Source organism: Vipera ursinii, assembly GCF_947247035.1.
Source record: "Vipera ursinii genome assembly, chromosome: 7".
Lineage (NCBI taxonomy): Eukaryota > Metazoa > Chordata > Lepidosauria > Squamata > Viperidae > Vipera > Vipera ursinii.
The window spans coordinates 70,277,796-70,300,293 of NC_139521.1; the positions used below are offsets into that span (position 1 = coordinate 70,277,796).

A 22,498-nucleotide genomic window follows, 5' to 3' on the forward strand; every position below is an offset into this window, starting at 1 on the left:
TAGAACGGCCCGGGCCGGACAAGTGCCCGCGAGCGCGCGCGTCCTTCCGCGCGCGCGCGCGCACGAGTTCCAAGAAAGAAGCGCGTGCGTGCGCGCGCGCCCTCCCCTCCCAGTTGCCCGCGCGTCCTCGCCTCCCCTCTGGGCAGGACCCTCCCTTCCTCCCTCCCGCCTGGAGGTGGGGGGGGGCTGCGCGAGGCGAGGCGAGGCGCGAGGGCGGGAAGGCGAGGCGCCGCCACCGCCGCAGCCGCAGCCGGAGGAGGAGGAGACGGCGGCGGCTGGAGACCTCCTCCCTCTTCTTCACGCCGCGGCGTCGAGGCAGGCCAGGCCCCTCCTCCGGCAGTAATCCCCGCGCTGCCGCCGCTGCTGGCCAGGCCTGAGGAGGAGGAAGAGGAGGAAGAGGAGGGAAAGACGGCCCGGGAGGGTGTCCGCCTGCCCGCTTGGCCCCCGCCGCGTCAGGCCCGTGGCTTCCTCGAGCCCGCCCTGCGCTCGCCTCGGCCCGGCCGCTACCTCCTGCATGTCTTGCTCGCCCTCAGCCCCGCCGCCGCCTGAGCAGCCGCCTCAGCCCCGTCGACAGACGCCCCGCGGGCTGGATGCAGGTGAGCGCCAGGCGGGCGCCGGGCCTGCTCGGAGGAGAGGCCGAGTGAGGGCTGGCCGGCCGGCCCTGCTAAATCCAGGTCGCCTCGTCGTCGTCGGCGGCGGCGGCGGCCGGAGGGGAAGCCGGGAGGGCAGCGGCGGGCAGTTGCGCGCGTTTTGCCCGCGGGCGGGTGGGAACGCGCGGGCTGAACACGCGGGGAGCTTGCGTGTCAGCGGAGGTTTTACGCAGGCGTTTGTGTCTACGCCCGCCCGTGTGTATTTGTCTGTCTCTCTCTCTCTCTCTCTCTCTCTCTGTGTGTGTGTGTGTTGGCGTGTATCATCTTTACAACTTCCTGCCTTTTCGTGGTTGCGTTTGTGGTTTTGGTCCGTAACTCTCTCCCCTTTTTCCGTGTTTCGGGTGGACGTCTGGAAGAGGCGCGCTTCGCCCGGGAGAGGAGCAAAGAAGAGACGCTTTGGGGGGGGGTGTTGTTATTTATTTATTTTTTACTACGTCTTACTCACCCGTAAAAGTTAACTCGGGAGTTCCACATGCGCCCCAGAAGTTGCTTGCAAAGCTCCCGGTCGCACTAAATTTTTTTTACTTTTGCTGTGCAATGTGGTGTGTGTGTGTGTGTGTGTGAGTGTGTGTGTTTCTCTCCCCCCCACCCCCGATTGCCAGTTGCGAGCCTCCAGCATAACTGGATGGAAAAACAGGACGTAACTTATTTCAAAGAAGATGCCTGGGGGAAACTTTAGAATACAGCTCTTGGGGGAAACGGCCGGGGTTGCGAACGTTGCGAGGATGTTGTTAAAAGGATGTTTCCTTACTAAGGTCTGGACGTTTGCTTCACATTGTGTGACATTTGTCACCCGTGACATGTTTTCAACCAAAGCTGTAGAAGGAAACAATGCCCACCTCTTTTAAGACTTGGTTATAAGCGTGACATGTAATATAGCCATTACAGTGTGTGTGGTGTTTCCAGGTTTTTATTTATATACACTTGATATCCTGCCTTTTGGCCCTTGCAAAAGGCTTCTTTAAAGATTAATAGCTAATGTTTAGAGGGTTTGGGTTCAGTGGAAAAACACAGCTGTGAATAGTGTGGAATATCCTGTTAACTCCAGAGGAAGAATTCCGTTTGGGTGCCTTTATTTTCTTCGAAATCCCTCCGAACTGTGACAAGCCGTGTAAAGGCTGACCGTGTGCAAACGTTTATCTTAAAATGTTAATCCAGATGTAGAAATCCTGGGTGATGGGGCGGCTGCATTGTGCATATATGCAAACCATTGCTTATCTGTCCAGGATAAACCAGTTCTACATATTCAGAGTCAATTTTGGCTGCCCTTCTCTTTGACTAGGTGTAGGTAATGTGTGTATGTGTTATTTCTTTATAAGAACAGCACTTCAACTAGTCATTTTTAAATTTTGTGTACAGTTGCATTCCGGTGGCAAGATGGTGACAAATAAATCTAATAATAAATTTATAAAGAATAAACAATTTGAATAAGCTAGCATGCAAATACAGGTCCTTGACTTACAACCATTCATTTAGGGCAGGGCTGTCGAACTCACAGTGTCACGTGACATGTTGCGACATATTGTGACTTTTTTTCTATTGCTGGCATTGGGGTGGGTGTGGTTTCGCCATGATGCATCTGGCCAGCCTTTGATGCCCCTGATTTAGGGGTTATTCAGAGTTACAATGGCACTGAAAAAAGTGACTTATGACCATTTTTCACACTTAACGACCACTGCAGAATTCCTATGGTCATGGGAGCAAAATTCAGACACTTGACAACTGACAAATATTTATGACGGTTACAGAATCCCAGGTTACATGATCACCTTTTGCAACCTGACAAGTAAAGTCAGTGGGAAAGCCAGATTTATTTAACAACCATGTTAATAACAGCTGCAGTGATTCACTTAAAAACTGTGGTAAGAAAGGCAATAAAATGGAGCAATATCCACTTAACAACTGTCCTACTTAGGAATAGAAATTTTGGGCTCAACCTGGTTGTAAGTCGAGGACTACCTGTATTTAAGCAGATGGAGGATAGACTATTGAATAAGAATGATTTTTTGATGGTCTTTTGCCTTCTTAAATGTCTACTGTTACACATTTTTAATAGCAAGTAAAATGATTTGTAACCTTTTGCACTTGCTTGCACTAAATGGTTTTCTTTCTATTGTTCATTATTGTATTGTCAACTGTCCAGTTAGAATTTCAAAACAATCTAAGGTATGTTCTGTGATATTTTCAGAACCGGCCTAGTGGGAAATTACAATAGTGTTCTTTAGGCTTTGTTGATGAATGGCAATTCAACTGCTTAAATTTCAACTTTAGTACAATATTTATTTAATAACAATTCAAGGCAAAGAACATATATAATACTTCTTTCTCCTTCTATTTTCTCCACAACAAGCCTATCAGCTGAGACAGGCTGAGAGAGAGAGTGACTGGGCCAAAATCATGCAGCCGGCTCTCATGCCTAAGGCAGGATTAGAACTCGGGGTTTCCCCGCTTTCTACCTGGTGCCTTAACCACTAGACCAAACTGGCTTTCTGTAGCCCTAAATTAGAAATGAGGTGGAAAATAACATGAAAACCTACATTGATCCTGCTTTTTCTCAGGCTATGATCCGAATTCCAGAACATTCATGCTCAGTAGAGCAGGGGTGTCAAACTGCCGGCCTGCGGGCTGGATGTGTCATCCCAAAACTGTGGCCACCCCATTGCCGGCAATGGAGAAAAAGCTCCGATACGTTGCGCGACGTCACGTGACGTCGTGAGTTTGACGTGTCTGCAGCAGAGGATTTTGTAGTTAAAATGTCCAAATTAGCTAAAATTATCTTATCAGGCATATTCCATGCTGCTGTGTTATTTTTCAGGTATCTCTGTCCTGTTTTTAGTGTTCTTTAAGTGAAAAGGACATTCCACATTTCATTTCTGTTTGTTTCAGATAAAAAATGCCCAGCAGACTTAGGTGTCATGGAAGCAACAGGTTTGTTCTTGTTAAATATTGTTTTAAATTCTTAGAGGGAAATCAATTTATTCCTATTTTTAAACAAGGAAATATATAAACTTCATATCTTTCATAATTCTGCATTAATCATTGCAAAATTATCTAATAATAAGATATATTTTTCAAAATAATGACACATTTTTCAAAAAGAATTCTTTTGAAATGCTTTAATTTTACTAAGCATTGTGTTTGCCTAATCTACTTTTGCATACAGGTAGTCCTCAACTTACGACAATTGAGTCCAAAATTTATGTTGTTAAGTGAGATAGTTAAGTGAATTTTGCCTCATTTTATGACCTTGCCACAGTCATTAAGTGAATCACTGCAGTTATTAAATTAGCAACGGTTGTTAAGTCAATCTGGCTTTCCCATTGACTTTGTCAGAAGGTTGCAAAAGGTGATCACATGACCCTGGGGCACTGCAGCCATCGTAAATATGAGCCAGTTGCCTAGCGTCCAATTTTGATCACGTGACTGGTCATAATTGTGAAAACCAATCATAAACCATTTTTTCCAGTGCTGTTGTAACTCTTGAATGGTCACTAAACAAACGGTGGTAAGTCAAACATTATATTGTCTAAAAGGAACTGTTATATCTATAGCTGACTTGAGATGATGTTTGTGTAAATATCCTGAATTCCCCCCTTTATCTGATTTTTCCATAGAGTTAATTATTTGAAATAGCACTGAGTTAGCTTGATCCTTTCAAGAGAGAAAAATCAGTATACCTTCTGAACTCCAAGTGGGTTTTGACTTATTAGTCTTGACTGTTAGTCAGCTTCAGTTCTGGTTTTTAAATTTTCCATCACCCCAGTGAAATTTCTTGTGTAAACAAGAAAGAACTGATAATATAGCAGACACAACTAAATGCACATGTGGCTCATAAAAAGTAGCCATGTTTTCCTTAAATAGTTTTTAAGGACTAATCATTTTAGTCAGCGTTATGTCTAGACCAGGGGTCCTCAGACTTGGCCCTTTTATGACTTGTGGACTTCAACTCCCAGAATTCCTCAGCCAGGCACGCTGGCTGAGGAATTCTGGGAGTTGAAGTCCACAAGTCATAAAAGGGCCAAGTTTGAAGACCCCTGGGTCTAGATCTTGACAAATTCAAGTGAAAATGATTTGATTTCAACACTTGTTCCCGTTTACCTCCATTTACTCAGCCACACAAATAATATGAACCTTACACAATGGGCTTGTGTCAATCATACTTTATAAAAGCTTGCTATTTGGAGTGGATTTAGGAAAAGTTTTATTAAAAACAATATTGGAGAAAAGTAACTGGTCCTCCAATAGGAATCTAACTGTCAGATAAATGAAGAGCAATTTGTTTTTCTGAAGTCATTAAGTACTGATTTGTAAAAGCCCTTTTTGGGGGAATCTTTGTAAAATTAACAAAGTATTAATCTGACCTTTTTTTAAAAAAAAAAGTAGAATAATAATAATGGCTGACTTTTAATTATGTGTCCAAAATACAGGTAGTCCTTGACACAACAGTTTGGTGATCGTTCGAAGTTACAAAGGCAGTGAAAAAAGTGATTTATGACTGTTTTTCACACTTAGCGACCACTGCAGCATTCCTGTGGTCATGTGATCAAAATTTAGACACTTGGCAACCGACTCATATTTTTAAGAGTTGCAATGTCCCAGGGTTATGTGATCACCTTTTGCCACCTTCTGACAAGCAAAGTCAATGGGGAAGCCAGATTCACTTAACAATTGTGTTACTAACATAAAAACTGCAGTGGTTCTCTTAACAGCTGTGGCAAGAAAGGTCATAAGATGGGGCAAATCCTCACTTAGCAACAGAAATTTTGGGCTCAATGGTGATTGTAAGTCCAGGAGTACCTATACATAACAATTCACTGTAATATTTCTATATAGGTTGTTTAATTGTGAGAGACTTTTGGTTGATTAGTTTTATTACAGTAACTGCAAAACACTAAAATAGTCTCTGACAATGATGGTGGGATATTGGTATACACTGTACAAGATTTTCTGCTCTCAGTTGAATCCTTTGACATACCATACTAAGAAGATTCATATACAACAGATGTTTTTGAGCAATTGGTGTTTTTCATAGAACAAGGGTTACACACATTCAAGCTGCACATTAACTGCATTTCTTACGTTAACTAAAAAATTTTCTCAATTCTTTGATTTGATTTGGGAATAAATTAGCATTTACTAAATCACCACAGCTTATTTGTGAGTTTCAAAATTACATCTGATGGTCAGATTACTCAGTTCTCCTTTTTAGCATCATCATTCAAGGTTGCTCCAATCACTGCAGTACATGCATCAAAAGAGTAATCATAGATTTCACCTCTTGTTGTTTTGTACTCTTTGTGAGTTTTTCTTCTCTTAGGGAAAATATGTTTAACTTTATGTTTTAAAGATAATGGCCTGGTGTCTCACAGTACGTCATAACTAACCCTGTGTTGTAGATAATCTGTTTTGTACTTTTCAACTTTGGGAGAAGTCAGAGATAGAGAGTCCTGTGTCCTTGCAATGTACTATATATATGATAAACCTATTTAGGTGACAACTAGAGCTTGTTTATACATAGATTTCCATGACAAGTTTCGTTGGCCCATACTCCATTTTAGGTCTGAATTAGCATCTTATTTATAATTTTTAATGGCTTTTGAAGATGAATTATCCATCTAAAGCAGGGGTCTTCAAACTTGGCCCTTTTATGACTCGTGGACTTTGACTCCCAGAATTCCTCAGCCAGGCACGCTGGCTGAGGAATTCTGGAAGTTGAAGTCCACAAATCATAAAAGGGCCAAGTATGAAGACCCCCCCCCCCAATCTAAATTTACAAACCTGATCTTTTATATTTGATTTAACGGCCTAGCTGACTTGCTGTGCTTACCTTGTAGCTTTAGTACATTATTATCTCTCTCTCAAAATTAAATAATGACTGAATGGTATCTTTGGTTACTGGAGCAAGAAAAGTGGTCAGTAGTCAGCTTCTCAACCAAATTGGCATGGAATAGAGGGGTGATGTAAAATCTGTGAAATTATTTAGTTTGTTATTACTTCATTCATTTTCTAACACATCCTTCCAAAGTAAATCTGTTATAAAAAAAATATGCTTCTGAGTCACCAGTTTGTTGCATCAGTATTGCATAATAATGCTCAGTTTTTAAGTGCAACTTGAAGACTTCTTTGTTAAAATTATGTATTAGTATTTCAAAGCAATCCTGCAATATTCATTACAAGTAGTCCTCAAGTTACAACAGTTTGTTTAGTGACAGCGGCACTGAAAAAGGGGATTTATGACCATTTTTCATGCTTATGACTATTGCAGCATCACTATGGTCACATGATCAAATTTGGATGCTTGGTAACTGATTAATATTTATGATATTAATATTTGGTAACTGATTAATATTTATAATATTTAAAAGAGCCTTGGTGGAGCAGTGGGCTAATGCCTCCTTAAGTAACACCAGCTGCCTGCAATTAGTGCAGGTTTGCATCCCACCAGGCTCAAGGTTGACTCAGCTTTCCATCCTTCCGAGGTAGGTAAAATGAGGACCCAGATTGTTGGGGGCAATTAAGCTGACTTTGTAATAATACCGCTTGGGGTGTGTGTGTGAAAGCCCAGCAGGCATATACATAGAATGAAGGCTACTGCTAAGCTTGTAAGCCGCCCTGAGTCTTCGGAGAAGGGCGGGATATAAATGGAATTAAAATAAAATAAATAAATAAATGATGGTTACATCATGAACACCTTTTGTGAGCTTCTGACAACAACAGGGAAACCAGATTCGATTAGCGATCATGTGACTGACTTAGCAACGGCAGTGTCTCACTTAGCAACTGTGACAAGAAAGGTTGTAAACATGAGGCAAAATTCACTTTACTGTCTTGTTTAGCAACAGAAATTTTGGGCTCAATTGTCGTAAGTCGAGGACTGTATGTTTAGAGCAGTTCTTTTTTGTTTCTTTAAGCACTTCATTCAATCTATATAGATGACACTATAAATTCCCAATAGCAGCCAGTAAATTATTTGAAGCATTCAGATGGTGAATATTCCACGATACCCAACTTGATGAAAAGAAGCCTGATCTTGCATAGGTTCTTTAGATAACCTGGTTTAAACTAATTGACTTCGTCAAGTTTACCTCCCTTAAAATGCTTCTCTAAATTATTTTAAAAGAGATCCAAGAAGTTATGGTTAGTTTGCTTAACGTCTGTTTAAGTCAGATTGGTAGCAGCAGTCATAATAAAAATAAGGACATAGAGTTGCTAGCTAGCCTGGATGAAGGACAGTCAGCATGGATCCTGCAATCTTGCTTCACCAATCTTCTAGACCAGGGATAGACAACCTTGGCTCTTTTGTGATTCATGGACTTCAACTCCCAGAATTCCTGAGCCAGCCATGCTGAGGGGAAAGAGAGAGTTTCCAAGCTGAGCCATGCTGGCTCAAGAATTCTGGGAGTTGAAGTCCACAAAAGGGCCAAGATTTCCTACCCCTGTTCTACACTTTTTTTTAAAGGTGTTACCAGGCAGAGGGATGAAGTTGATTATTTATTTATTTTTTATTTTAATTCCATTTATATCCCGCCCTTCTCCGAAGACTCAGGGCGGCTTACAAGCTTAGCAGTAGCTAAGATGTTTGGGTTTTCAAAAAAAGCCTTTGACAAAATTTCTCATCAAACACTGAGTAAATCACCTCCATTCTTCATACCTGATGTGAGGTCATTACTAAGAAATGCAGTGTTTGATTTTTTTTTTGTCACACTTAAAAGACACACATTTGATCTGGAAAATCCAATTACTTGATCTTCTGTTCTTTTTGCCAGAAGTCTGGAAAGTTCATCCAGGGGCTTTTTGGCAAACATGAGACACTAATCATCACTCTTCTAGGTGAACGTGGCTTCCCTCTTGCTGTTCTCTCGTGAATACCATTTTTACCCAGTGCTTTTCTGATGACGGGGCCACGAATGCTGACTTTGGTTGAGGTAAAAGAGCCCTGCAGAGCTCTTGCTGATGTTCTGGAATTCTTCGTGACTTACTGAATAATTTCACGCTGCGCCCTTAAGTGATTTTGACAGGGCAGCACTCATGTTTCAATGTTGTCCCAAATCTCCATTTCATGGCTGGGTCTCTAAATGTAAATCAGTGAAGACTCGGAGCTTCACAAATGATCTTATAATTCAGGCTCAAAAGCATGAATTTACTTTCTAACAGAGGCTTTCAAAACAGTACCTTTGGAACTGTATTCCCCAAGCTTGGCAATTTCTCTTTGTGTATGAACTTGTGCACGGAATTTTGAAGTTCCTATACCTAGAAATGGCTGAAGTGGGGAAATAGTGCTCTACTACAATCTTAAGAAATTTACAAGAGGAGAGTAAACGTTTGTGAAATTCACGGAGTTTGATTGTTAGGCTAAAATAAGTTTTTCGTTTAATAAAATTGATCGAGCTAGGGGGGACAGTAAATTTTTCACATTAGCATATCTCACAGTGTATTTTCAGTTATGTTTATATAATGTATACAGCAAGTACCAAGTGCATAGATTATCTAGCTCAATCCTATAGAGACCATAGTACAGTGTTGTCAACAGATTTAGCCTGTGTTGAATTGATGGAAACACTCCATTGATGGAAATGCTAATATCTCCTGAGGCAAACTCTTTCATTTTTTAAAAAAAATAGTTTTTATTGTTAGGAAATCCTCCTTTATATTCCTCCAAGATAAATTTGAAATCTGGATTTCTTAACTTGTCTTCTGGAACAATCCTGAGGTGTTTTGTCCCACCTTCCACATCACACCTTTTCAGACAACTATCATGTCTTCCTACAGGTTAAATATACCTAACCCAACCATTAGCATTCATATTTTTTTTCTTTTGACCCCTTACTATCTTGATTGTTTTCCTTTGAACCCAGTCCACTTTGTTAGTGTTGCTGTAAAATATGCAACCTGGAACTTTATTTCCCCAGACTTTATGTATTTAGTGGAGCCTACATTCAATGGCAAAGATTTTAAAAAAATAGAAATTCCAAAAGGGCACAAATACTTTATACAGAATTATATGGATTGCAAACTGTTTAATAACTAGAAGGGAATAAGTTGGTAGTTGCCCCAGACTGGGAAGAAAGAGCTGGAATCTCTCAAATTTCAATATTGAAACCAGGGACTTTCAACTTGTTCATAAACTGTCTTGATTTGGAATAAGCAGTGAGTTTGGGATGAAAACCAGAAACGATGTTAAAGAACTCTAGTAAAAGTTTCTTGCAACTGGATGAATATTAACTAAATAGTAAATGCAGTTCAGTTTAAATATAATATTGTGCACTTTCAGGGCAGAAAACCCATTAACTTTACACATAACAGTTAAAACGTTGCACTGGCATTGGAGAAATTCAGGTTCAATCTGCTTTTAGCCATGAGAAATCATTAGGTGGCTTTGGGCCAATTGCTGCTTGTCAATTCAATGTATTGTATCTCACAGGATTGCTATTGTGAGGAAAAGTAGGAAGAAGGATGCTGTGTGTTCTACCTTGAGCTCCTGAACAAAAGACAATCAATTAAAAAAAATATGCTGATTGGGGTCTGAAATGCCTCTAACCACTGGCATCATGTCTATATAATTTTGCAGTCTTGGATATTTAGGCTAGTTAATCCTGGAGAATGCCAAATCAATAGTAAAAAGAGAATCGGGGACATTGTCAAAATATCACCTGTGCCGCCTTCACCAAGTCATATACTTGCACACAACTTCAATTGTTGCTATTGCCCTGTTTTTTCCTTTCCTAATAAATTATTGTGAAACTATTTCTCTTTCTTACTGCAAAGGCTGGTCAAAGGTAATAGTAAAGATTTAACGTAAAAAATGATTTCATTTAATCACTAGGAAAAGGACTGAAAACTACCAACAGTTATCCCTTTGTAACAATTGATTGCCATGTCTTCATCTGGAATATTGTTCATCTAGTTGTGGTAGCAACATTTGAAAAACATTTGTGCTGGAAAAGTACCAAAAAGTTCAACTTAAGTAATCATGGGGCTCAAACACTTTCCATCTGAGAAAAGGTTAGAATATTTAAGAGTATCTAGGTTGAAAAAAAGGGGAAGAAATGATCAAAGTGTATAAAATCATGTACCGTATAGAGAAAGTGGTCAAACAGTAGTTTTTCTTATTGTGAAAATACTAGGATCGGAAGTAACATAATGAAAGTGATTGGAAGAAGTTTTAAAAAACCAACAACATGGTTGGCTGTGATATTCTGAGATTTGAAGACCACAAGTCTTCAAAGTTGCACACCCTTGATGTAAAGCATCTCTTTACAGAGATGTGGAATTTGTTATCCCAGGACATGGTAATGGCAACTGCTATGGATGATTTACATTATGGAGAGGATATCCATCAAGGAATATTAGCCTTCAGAATTCAGTGTTTCCACTGGGTTGTGCAGACAGCTACCAAATATCCCATGCAGGAAACTTAGTTAAATCTGCATCCTTCTAGTGATTGTGTACACACCATAACTGCAGGTAGTCCTCAATTTAGGACTACAATTAAGCCCAAAATTTATCTTGCTAATTTGAGAAATTTGTTGAGTTTTGTCCCACTTTACGACTTCTGGCCACATTTGTTGCAGTTGTTAAATTAGTAACACGGTTAAGTGAATCTGGTTTTCCCCGTTGACTTTGCTTGTCAGAAGGTCGCAAAAGGTGATCGCATGATCCCTGGACACTGCAACTGTCATAAATGTGAGTCAGTTGTCAAACATCCAGATGCAAATCACATGACCATGGGGTTGCTGCAATGGACAGAACAGAAAAATGGTCATAAACCACTTTTTTCAATGCTGTTGTAACTTCTAACAGGACCCAGATTGTTGGGGGCAATAAGCTGACTTTGTAATAAAGCTGCTGGGCCCCCCCCCCCGAAAGCCCTAATAAGCAGGCATATACATAGAATGAAGGCTATTGCTAAGCACATTGGTTTGTGCTTAAATTGTAAGCCGCCCTGAGTCTTCGGAGAAGGGTGGGATATAAATGGGATTAAAATAATAAATAAATAAATAACAGTCACTAAGGAATCTGTTGTAAGTTGAGGACTACCTATATCTGATTTTCCACCATAAGACACAAATCCTACTCTAGGATGGGTCTTTGCCAGATCTAGAAGAGCTGTTCTTATGTTCTTAGCAGGAAATATCTTTAATGGAACAGTCTTACTATAAATAAAGATATCACATCACTTCCCACTTCAGTTATAGCATAGTTGCGTTGCAACATCAGGATTATTAGAAATGCTTTTTATAAGATATAAGAAATGTTAAATGTGTAAGGTTTTTATTTCTGTATACTGTAATCAATTGCATGACTTTTTTTTTAAAGGATGCAGATTGGCACAAATGCTATTTGGAGTTAACAAAAGCCAATTTTTTGATAATGAATTTATGTGATTCTCAAACCCCTGGAATAAAATTAATAATTTATTTAAAGTTAGATAAAAGTGATTTTATTTTAATCTGTATAGCAAAGAACACAAGGACGGAAGTGTGCAACTTTGTAAAATAAAAACTTTTATCGGGGAAAACATTAAAATCTTACTTAAAATTGTATTTCTAATGGGCAGAATAAATGTATTCTGTTGTATAATATTTGAAATCTAGGTTTTTATAGTCCATGTCATTCCTCATTGATTTTAGATCAGCATTTGTGTTTTATTGAAGCACATTTCATTTTGAGCTCATGTGAGTTAGATTGTTTTGAGATAATTACTTTAAGCTATAGATCTAATATGCAGTAGAAGAATCAATAAAAAGTCCAAAGATACTTTTTCAAAAGGCAACTGGACTTTGTTTTTCCTTGAAGATGTCTCACTTCTCATCCAAGAAGCTTCTCAGTTCTGAACTTTCTTGGATGAGAAGCGAAACGTCTTCAAGGAAAAACAAAGTCCAGTTGACTTTTGAAAAAGCACCTTTGGGAAAACCATGACCTGGATGAATGAGAATCTCCATAGACAATCAATACAAATTTTTCACAAACTATTTTTTCTGTAAGTAATACAGGTAGTCCTCAACTTATAACTGGTCACATAGCTACCGTTTGACGTTATAATGGACTGTCCGAAGAGTACTTACGAACCAGTTCTGATTGTCACACACATGACTGCATTTTTTGATGCTTTGCAACCGTCCTGCATTTATAGCCATTTGCAGCATCTGGGGATCTTCAAGAGTAGAGCTGTAAAAAATTATATTGGGTGCTATTAACTCTTATGTTGACCTACCATAATGCATTAGTTAGTATATCCCTTTCTTCTTGACTTCCTCTATTGCACGGGTGTCAAACTCGCGACATCACGTGACGTGTCACGATGTATCACGACTTTTTTCCCATTGCCGACAATGGGGTGGGCGTGGTTTTGGCGTGATGCATCTGGCCCATGGGCCGGCAGTTTGACATCCCAGCTCTATCGTGACCGAGAAAGGTGGTTGGATTTATTATGAAGTATCACTAGAAGATGGATTCAACAACAACACCTTAATTTAGACTAAAGAGAAGATCCAAGATGCCCAAAATTTGAGATGGAGACAATTTCATAGAAGCGTGTTAGCTCTTCCCATCAGTTCTACAAGTTGCAAGTTTTGATAGGTGTACTACAATGCAGATTAGTAGGAATTAAAGCACATTGGGCTAAAGGGAGGAGTTTTGTTTGATAGGACAAGAAGAAGCTTTTAAGTCCTGCCTTTTCTACTTTTGATTCTACTTTTTTCTAGTAGAAGCAACCCTTTCCTGTTGGCTTCATCATCAAGTGACCGGTACTTTTCAACTGAGTTGGTATGGCACAGAGGTTAGTTTGGACAATTATCCTTTGCTGTGTAGGAGCTTCAAGATGATGAAAATTGTAGGCGACACAATATGGCTATTTGAAATCCTTTTGTGGTTTTTGTATTTATTCTCTCATCTTTATAAAATACTTACAGAAGATTAGAGTTTTGTAAAGGAAAACTAGATTAATTTTAGGAGCCAGAATTGATTATGCCATACGTATGAAGTTTTTAAATTTAGACACACATTTCAGAATGCTTGAGTCTTGTTAAAGAGATCCTTTGTGTATTACATTTGTTTGCTGCCCATCTCACTTCGAGGCATTTCTCTTTGTCATGTACGTACACTTTTAAAGTTTTCAGCTCATCAGATGAATTTCTTAGTATCTGTTGTTTTTAAGCTAGAGGTTATTTATTCTATAATGCAGTAGAAATTTCTTATTTTGACTGGATGTCAAAAGGAGTTTTGAATTATAAATTTGTGTCTGATCATTGCTGTTATGTATAATTCTAAAACTGAGTTTCTGAGGCCTGGCAGAACTTGGGATGAAAAACATTTTCTCAGAGACAGCATTATTCACAGGTGACAGAATACCTTCCAGTAGCCTGATTAGCAATGGCAAGCAATAGTTGTTAATTGGCAATATTTTAAAGAAATTTTGATTAAGGAAATGTATTAAGAGTTTGTTACGATGAGAGCTTTCTGTCTTGTGACTGCAGGTATAAAATAGAGGGCTCTTTCCTTGTTCAGAAATAGCTTTAAAAGCTTGCTTGAATATACTTACGTATTGCTTTTCTCAACATAGCTGAAATGTTTGGCAGTGTGAGATTTGGGAATGTTGGAGAAAGAGTTTGCAAGGCAAGTCAAAACCTGTTTATATGAAGGCTCCTTGGATCTGTTCCAAATTCTGTGTGGATCTATGACAGTGTAGAATGAATTATTATTACACACTTGTGAAAGTATCATATGATCCTGCCATAAGTTCCTTTGCCATCTGCTTTAGAGTGTAATAAAATTACATTTCTTGATTTTTTTTGTCCTATAATCTTTTTAAAGAGGAAGGAAAATTGTAATGGTGTATTTTACAGATTTTCACTACGGCAAATAACTGAATGAAGACTTGTTTGTGTGCACATCGTTTTGTTTCTTGCAATAAGCTGCTCCGGTTTCAAAGTCCTGTTCATTCCAAGAAATCTGAGCAAATGAAAAACAAATGAAAGAGCCACTCAGTTTTGTTGATACGCAGATTCAGTAGCTTATACTTGGGTTAAGTAAAAAGGGGTTATAAAATCATAAATTGAAGGTATCTGATGAATAGGTTGTTGAGCAATTGTGTGTAAGACTGTATTATAGGCATCAATTCATGTAGCAGCCTAAATCTGTCTATATTTAATAAAGTCAACATGACAGATATATTGTAAGGTAAAGGTAAAGGTTCCCCCGCACATGCGTGCTAGTCGTTTCCGACTCTAGGGGCCGGTGCTCATCTCCGTTTCAAAGCCGAAGAGCCAGCGCTTGTCCGAGGACATCTCCGTGGTCATGTGGCCGGCATGACTAGACGCCAAAGGCGCACGGAACGCTGTTACCTTCCCACCGTAGTGGTCCCTATTTTTCTACTTGCATTTTTACGTGCTTTCGAACTGCTAGGTTGGCAGAAGCCGGGACGAGTAACAGGCGCTCACTCTGTTACGCGGCACTCGGGATTCGACCCGTCAAACTGCCGACCTTCTGATCGACAAGCTCAACATCCTAACCCACTGAGCCACACCGCGTCCCATAGATATATTGTAGAAACAGTCTATTCTATAATATATTAAAATAGTTATCTAATCTGTGCTTTTAAAGAACAGTTTGTAGCTGAGGAGCTTGTTTTGACCCCAGGAACAGCCTTGCAATAACTTGGTGACCTGACACTGAATTTACAGAAATATTTAATGTCTTTGGAACAGAAATCATTTCACATGCCAGCTTTTATGGGCACAAAACCTTGATTTATAGACCAGCCAACTAACTGCCAGCTAATCACCCCTATTGCTTTGGCTCTCTCAGTCTGATAATGCGGATGTACAAATCACTTTATGATCTTTTTTGTAATCCCATCCAGATTTTATGTTATGAAAAATCAGATCATTGAAGCTCTCACTTAAAGTTGCAGCAGTCCTTTCAAAGTACTGAGAGTAAAAAAAAAAAAAGTGGGGAAATTTGATGTCTGTGAAAAGTCCCGGGGGTTTATGAATGCCTTTTTCCTCTCACAGACCAAAATAAACAGGATAGAACTAAATGGCCACAACATAGAATTAATGCATACCAGATTTATTAATTGGAATAGCTCCGTATAGAAGTACATGACAAGGAAAATCTTTTCTGTAGTCTGTTTGCTTAGATTAGTTAAGTTCACTCTGGCTTTTTGGATGTCGTTGAACTGTATTTTCTGCTATTCTTTGTCATGTACTATGCTGTTTAGGATTGCTTGGGATTCTAGCTCCAAAGCAAGTAGATAGTCACAAATTCCTCTTCTTACACAGGCACATATATTACCATACATAATTATACATATTTCTTGCAAAAATATATATGTAACTATGCAGTTACTACACTGCATTCCTTATAGGTTTGATGTTTGATCAAATTGGCCAGGCAGATACTAAAGGAAATGGGAGTTCCTGCAAATAGCCAGGACCAATGCCACGTAGAATATTATAGGTAACAATCAGCACCTTGATTCTACCTGGCAACCAATGCAGCTTGCGAAGCAGAGATGTTACATAGGCATTTGGAGGCTATGTCCATCAGTGCATGCACTGCTTCATTCTGGATCAGTTGAAGCTTCTGTGTGGCCTTCAAGGGCAGTCCCATATAGATAATAAAGAATAAATGGAGAATAAGCCTGATTCTATCATAATCATCCGGTAGGAGATATAGGAATATAGCCAGCCGTACCAACAGGCTGAAAAATAGCTTTTATCCGTGGGCTGTTAGGCTTTTAAATGGGACATAATCTTATGCAGAATTGACCTGGGAGGCCGGTGTGTGGTATAGTTGGTTCACATGGTGTGGTAGGATGGAGGGTTTGTTGTCACTGTGTGTTGGGGGGAGAGAGCACGGGGGGGGGGAGGCTCAGCTAATCTCAATGTACACATGTTGTACTTTGACAATAAAGTATTATTATAATTATAATCAAGTTCACATTGTTTTCTCCAAGGAAGTACGAAAAACTTTTAAGGAAAATACCAACTGATATAAAAATGCTACAAGTTGACTAGTCCTAGGCATCTCAATAACTAAGCATCGTTATTGAGATTTTTTTTCATATTCTGTCATTATAGCATAAGCACGATTAATTACAGTTTGTAGATTGAAAACAGTGGTCTCCAGAATTTTTCAGTGAATGCAAACCACATGCTGATATTGTACCGATATTGTATCCTTGGTGCTCTCAGCAGAACATCTGCAAGATAACCAAGCTGAGAGCATCAAGGACCCCACACATGCTGATAATACCGCTGGCTGAAGATTGCATAAAACATAAACAGGATTGTGGGCTGAAGTTCATATTCTCTCTATCTTACTGACCTAAGAGTTGTGCTAGAGGCATCTCAAGGCCAGTACAATACACAGCATATTTCTTTAAGATAAATAATTAAAGCTAGCTCTAAAAATCAGGTTGGTCTCCAAACTGGCAAAACTAAGGTTGGCTATCTAATACATTTGGTCTTACAGTTTTCAAGTTGCTTTTTGATGAAATTATTCTTTGCTGAGAAGTAATTATCGTATATTTCTTCTCTTCCATTGAGTCCTGTCAATTAAGAAGTTATGTCCCCAGAATAGCTCATATCCACTTCTGACTGTTTACTGGAAGGTAATATAACTCTGATCCAACAGGCTACAAGGGCTTCCCCCCCCCAAGAACTATTTATTGTTTATTATATTTGCTATAAATTGTTCAAGGTGGGCTTTTCACAAACATCGCCCTGAGTCCTTCGGGAAAGGGTGGTATATAAATCCAATTTAAAAAAAAAAACATCGATGGGAACAGTATCAAAGAAGGAGGGAGAAAGAGTTTTAGTCATTGCAATGTATTTATGGCTATGTATAATGTGGCTCAGTGGGTTAGGACGCTGAGCTTGTCAATCAGAAGGTTGGCAGTTTGGCGGGTCGAATCCTGAGTGCCGCGTAACAGAGTGAGCGCCTTGTGCTCATCCCAGCTTCTGCCAACCTAGCAGTTCGAAAGCACGTAAAAATGCAAGTAGAAAAATAGGGACCACTACGGTGGGAAGGTAACAGCGTTCCGTGCGCCTTTGGCGTCTAGTCATGCCGGCCACATGACCACGGAGACGTCCTCAGACAAGCGCTGGCTCTTCGGCTTTGAAACGGAGATGAGCACCTGCCCCTAGAGTTGGAAACGACTAGCACGCATGTGCAGGGGAACCTTTACCTTTACCTTATAATGTAGGAACAAACTGGCTACCAAGCCAGTTTCCCACATATTTTATTAATATTTCAGTTACAAGGTTTTGCACCACTTTAATTTTCTAATGTAAAATGAAGTGGCAAAGTCTGCTTACATTACAAATTCAATCCTTTAGGTCAATGTCAAATGTATGGCTGCTAAGCACAGCCTAGGACATCTCCATTTATACATTCAATTTGAAATCTACAAATAGAAGCTCCTGCACCACTGTTTTATTTGGAAGAGATACCACTGTGCCATAACAATTTTAAAAGTGTACATCAAGAGTAGAAAATAAAAATTAATACTTGGCCTAGCATAAAATTACTAAAAAAGGTATTACAATAGTCAGAGCTTGTTTGAAACTTGCAAGAGGAAACCTTAGGAAGAAATTCTTTAAAGTCCTTAAGAAAATAATTCAGTTTTTTTTGGCAGCTTCTTTTCATAACTGCCCCGTGCCTTGTGGAAAAAGCTTTTCCCAGAGGATCCAGATTTCTGATAAGCAAGCATTGGAGCTACTCTTTAGAAGATTATGTCCCTGGAAATATGCAATTTTGAGCTTGGCCTATATAAAGCTAATGAAATACGTATTTACTGTCCGGCTTAAATCTTTGTAGCTTCAGGTCTCCATGTCACTTTAGACATCAACCCCCTTCACCCCAGTTCTTAGGGTGAGGAAAGTTGTAGTCTAATAACAATTGGGGATCTAAGACTGCAATAGTTCCAATGGTTGCGTGCTATAGCAGTTGGAAATTTCCAAGCTGTCTCAAAAGGTTAAGATGTCTTTGTGCCTTGCAATAACTCGTTGAGAGCAAGATGAAAAAATAGATTGAATTATCAGGTGGAGCTCTTAAGATGGTAAAACGTGAGATCCAAATGCTTGTGCATCTGAATTTAATAGAAATATCGTTTCAGAGATGACAATTCTCCAGGCTGTGTGAGGTGGAAAGCTTTCTTTGACCTTCTACCTAAGGTCATTTAAGTTGAAAGATTTGGATTGACAAACATTTTTTTCATGCAAAATAGATGCATTTCACATTGAGATGGTGTTTGTTTTCTGTAAGCCAGGGGTCCCCAACCCCCGGTCCATGGACCAGTACCCGTCTGGGGCATGCCAGCAACCGGTCCGCACAGACAAGCAAAGCCCCATCCGCGGGATGCAGGCAGCATACAAAACCATGCCCCCTCCGGTCCGCGGAAAAACATCTCTCCACGTAACCAGTCCCTGGTGCCCAAAAGGTTGGGGACCTCTGCTCTAAGCCATCAAAAATTGAATTAGAATGGTACAGGTAGTCCTCGATTTATGACCATAATTCAGAACTCAGTTATCTAAGTTGTGCTAATCATTAAGCGGTTCAGACATGACCACATTCAATTGTACATCTTTTTTTTTTGTGGCAGTTAAATGCCATAGTCATTAAGTGTAACTATCGTCCACAGTGGGTAAATGCTGGTTTCCTGTAAAAAAAAAAGTTGCAAATCATGGTCATGTGACTGCTATAAATGGTCATAAATGCAGATTGGTTGCCAAGTGCCAAAAATGTGGTCACATGACCATGGAGGGGGCGTGGCCATCAGAATTTCAAATCCAGGCTGTGACCACCTTTTTGGAGATCTGTCATATGGTTGGTAAGCAACTGATTGTAAATTGAGGATTACTTGTATATGATATAATAAATAGTATAGGTAGTTCTCTACTTAACAACAGTTCATTCAGTGACGGTTCAAAATTACAACAGCGCTGAAAAAAGTGACTTATGACATTTTTCACATTTACGACCGTTGCAGCATCTCCATGTTCAGGTGATCAAAATTTGGATGCTTGGCAACTGGCTCATATTTGTGACAGTTGCAGTGTCCCAGGGTCATGCAATCAGGGTCATACAATTGTAGGCTCAATTGTAGTCATAAGTCAAGGACTACCTGTAAAATGTTACCAGCTCATGGATTAAAGCACACGCACCCAGTGTTACTTGTGCCAAGCATTAAAGGGTGGATTGCATAAGGTAATAATGCTAAGTTTGGTTGCAGGACTGGATTTTTATGTGTTCCATTTCTTAAACCTTTTGTAAAGTTCGCATTTGGGTGGAACTGTTGTTCCTCTGAAGTGGTATGGAAAAGAGGATTTGACTGTAGCGGTAATGGTTAGATCCAGAAGGTTGGCTATTTTAAGAAAACAATCCACCCACTCCTTTTGTCCTTGATACAATTTGCTTCATACTGAAATGCAACTCTTTTGGCAGCTTGTGTTTTGAAGGATGCCCTTGTAAATCTATAGCCTGGGGTGTAGCTTTGTCTTCACTGTGTACAAATGCCAGTTGCTAAGGTATATATTGTGCTCATGTAGTTTTGTGTGTCAGCCAAATAGGGCCACTGTGCATAAAATTCATTGAAAAGTTTGTGTTGGAATGTAGTAAGCATGTATTGTTGACTAGGGCGAAGAGCATTAACCCTTAGAAATACTTTTTTAAAAAAAACAAACATAGCAGCATATCCTAATTCTGAATCTAGCCTGGTATGAAGTATTTATGTTTAGAACAGCAATGTGGACTTTTAGAAGAGGAGAAGTCTATTTTTCTGCATTTAAGTTGGAAAAGAAATAAAGTAGGAACATGAAATAAACTTTAATAAATAAATAAATAAATAAAATTTAATTTGCTTAAGGGAATCTGTGGCCACAGTCTGGTCTCACATGACTATAAAGGTAGTCCTTGATTTACAACAGTTCGTTTAGTGACCATTAGAAGTTACAGCAGCATTGAAAATAGTGACATGACTATTTTTCACACTTACAACCATTACAGCATCCCCATAATCACATGATCAAAATTCAGATGCTTGGCAACTGACTCATTTTTATGAACGGTTGCTTGTCAGATATCCCAGGAACATGCAATCACCTTTTGCAACCTTCTGACAAGCAAAATCAATGGGGAAACCAGATTCACTTAACAACTGTGTTACTAACTGAACAATTACAGTGATTCACTTAACAGCTGTGGCAAAAAAGGTCGTAGAATGAGGTAACATTCACTTAACAAATGTCTCACTTAGCAACTGAAATTTTGGGCTCAGTTGTGGTCATAAATTGAGGATTATCTGGATTTGTAAAATCAAGCAAAGGATTCCTGATTTTGAAATTCCTCATTTCAAGTTTATTTCATGTTCCTACTTTATTTCTTTTCCAACTTAAATGCAGAAAAATAGACTTCTCCTCTTCTAAAAGTCCACATTGCTGTTCTAAACATAAATACTTCATACCAGCTTTTGTCATTGTTATGTGTAATTAATTATGTGCTATATTTCATAATTGAAAGCCTTAATTTACCCTAAGTATTAATTTAGAACACTTCTGGGTGGCAAAATAAAAATAAAAATCTCTAAGGAAAAAGCAGTTAGTATTTTTAGGAAATTAATGCTTCTATTTTGAGGAAAAAAACCTTAATGACTCTAATTAAATTGCCACAGAATAGCATTTCTATAGAGATAGCAGATTTTTGAAAAAGTAAATTACCCATAAAAGTTACTTGCAATAGATTTATCATTTTTGCTTCATGTTACTCATCTTTTAGGCATGAGATAATACTATCAAGCCTTTTAATTTGTTTGTAGGTGGATGGTTAGATATACAGTACCATAATATATATACTTAGTCTTAGAGGAAGGTATTGACCAAACTTTTGCTTGTTCTATTTTTACTTCAGAAGTATTTACTTAGTTAGATATGATAGTAGTATTTCCATGTGAAGATGGCCTTAAAAATCAAATCCATTGGATAGCTAAAGAGTATAAAATTATACCCATGCATTATTTATTAAAATTGTTTCTGTATCATTTTTTCCGTGCACTTAAGCTTCAAAGTGATATACTGTTTTTAAAATGCAATAACAGCAATATCCCACAGAAGATCGTACACGGTGATATCATAACGAAATTAAGGGAAAATATTTTAAACAAAACAATCCAGATAGGCCATCCGATTGCAATGGTCTCTTTTCCAAAATACTGTTTTGAACTGGTCACCAATGTCCCCTTTTTGTTGATAGGCCCACCATCCGTCTAGGTATATTCTTTACCATTGGGGTATTTCTCCATATCTTCAAACCTATCCGCTCCAAAATGAACCTTGCCTTGAACTGCAAGATGGGCGACAAATGAATTTGTTAAAGAATAAAATCTGTCTGACAACGAAACGTCGAGATTACAGCTTGTTGACGGTCTTGCTACCAAAGGGAGTTTTGTCTGCTGGTACCCAGAATAGGACTTTCTCAGTGGCGGCCCTCTCTTTAATGCAGAGGTCCCCAACCGTTTGGGCACCAGGGACCGGTTACGTGGAGAGAGGTTTTTCCGCGGACCGGAGGGGGCGTGGTTTTGTGTGCTGCCTGCATCCCGCGGATGGGGCTTTGCTTGTTTGTGCGGACCGGTTGCTGGCATTCCACGGCCCAGTACTGGTCCACGGACTGGGGGGGTGGGGGACCCCTGCTTTAATGGATCGGTTTGCTTTCACATAAAAGATTTCTTCATGCCTGTTGGGTTTCAAAAGAGCCATTAAAAACCTGGGTAATTGATAAGACCTTCAGGGGTTTGTTAGGTTGAGCTGGACCGATTCTTTTACTACAGCATAACTGTTTTTCATGCAGTC

At 39.4% G+C, this 22,498-nt stretch overlaps 1 protein-coding gene across 1 annotated transcript in view; it reads left to right on the forward strand.

Annotated features, from left to right (window-relative positions):
* Positions 1-272: 272 nt before the first annotated feature.
* Positions 273-22,498, forward strand: part of CNOT6L (CCR4-NOT transcription complex subunit 6 like) — a 44,537-nt gene continuing 22,311 nt past the window's right edge. Inside the window, exons 1-2 of the mRNA XM_083367155.1 lie at positions 273-596; positions 3,537-3,578. Of these exons, the coding sequence (XP_083223281.1) occupies positions 3,544-3,578 (35 nt within the window). The 5' untranslated portion in view covers positions 273-596; positions 3,537-3,543. The remainder of the gene's footprint in view (positions 597-3,536; positions 3,579-22,498) is intronic.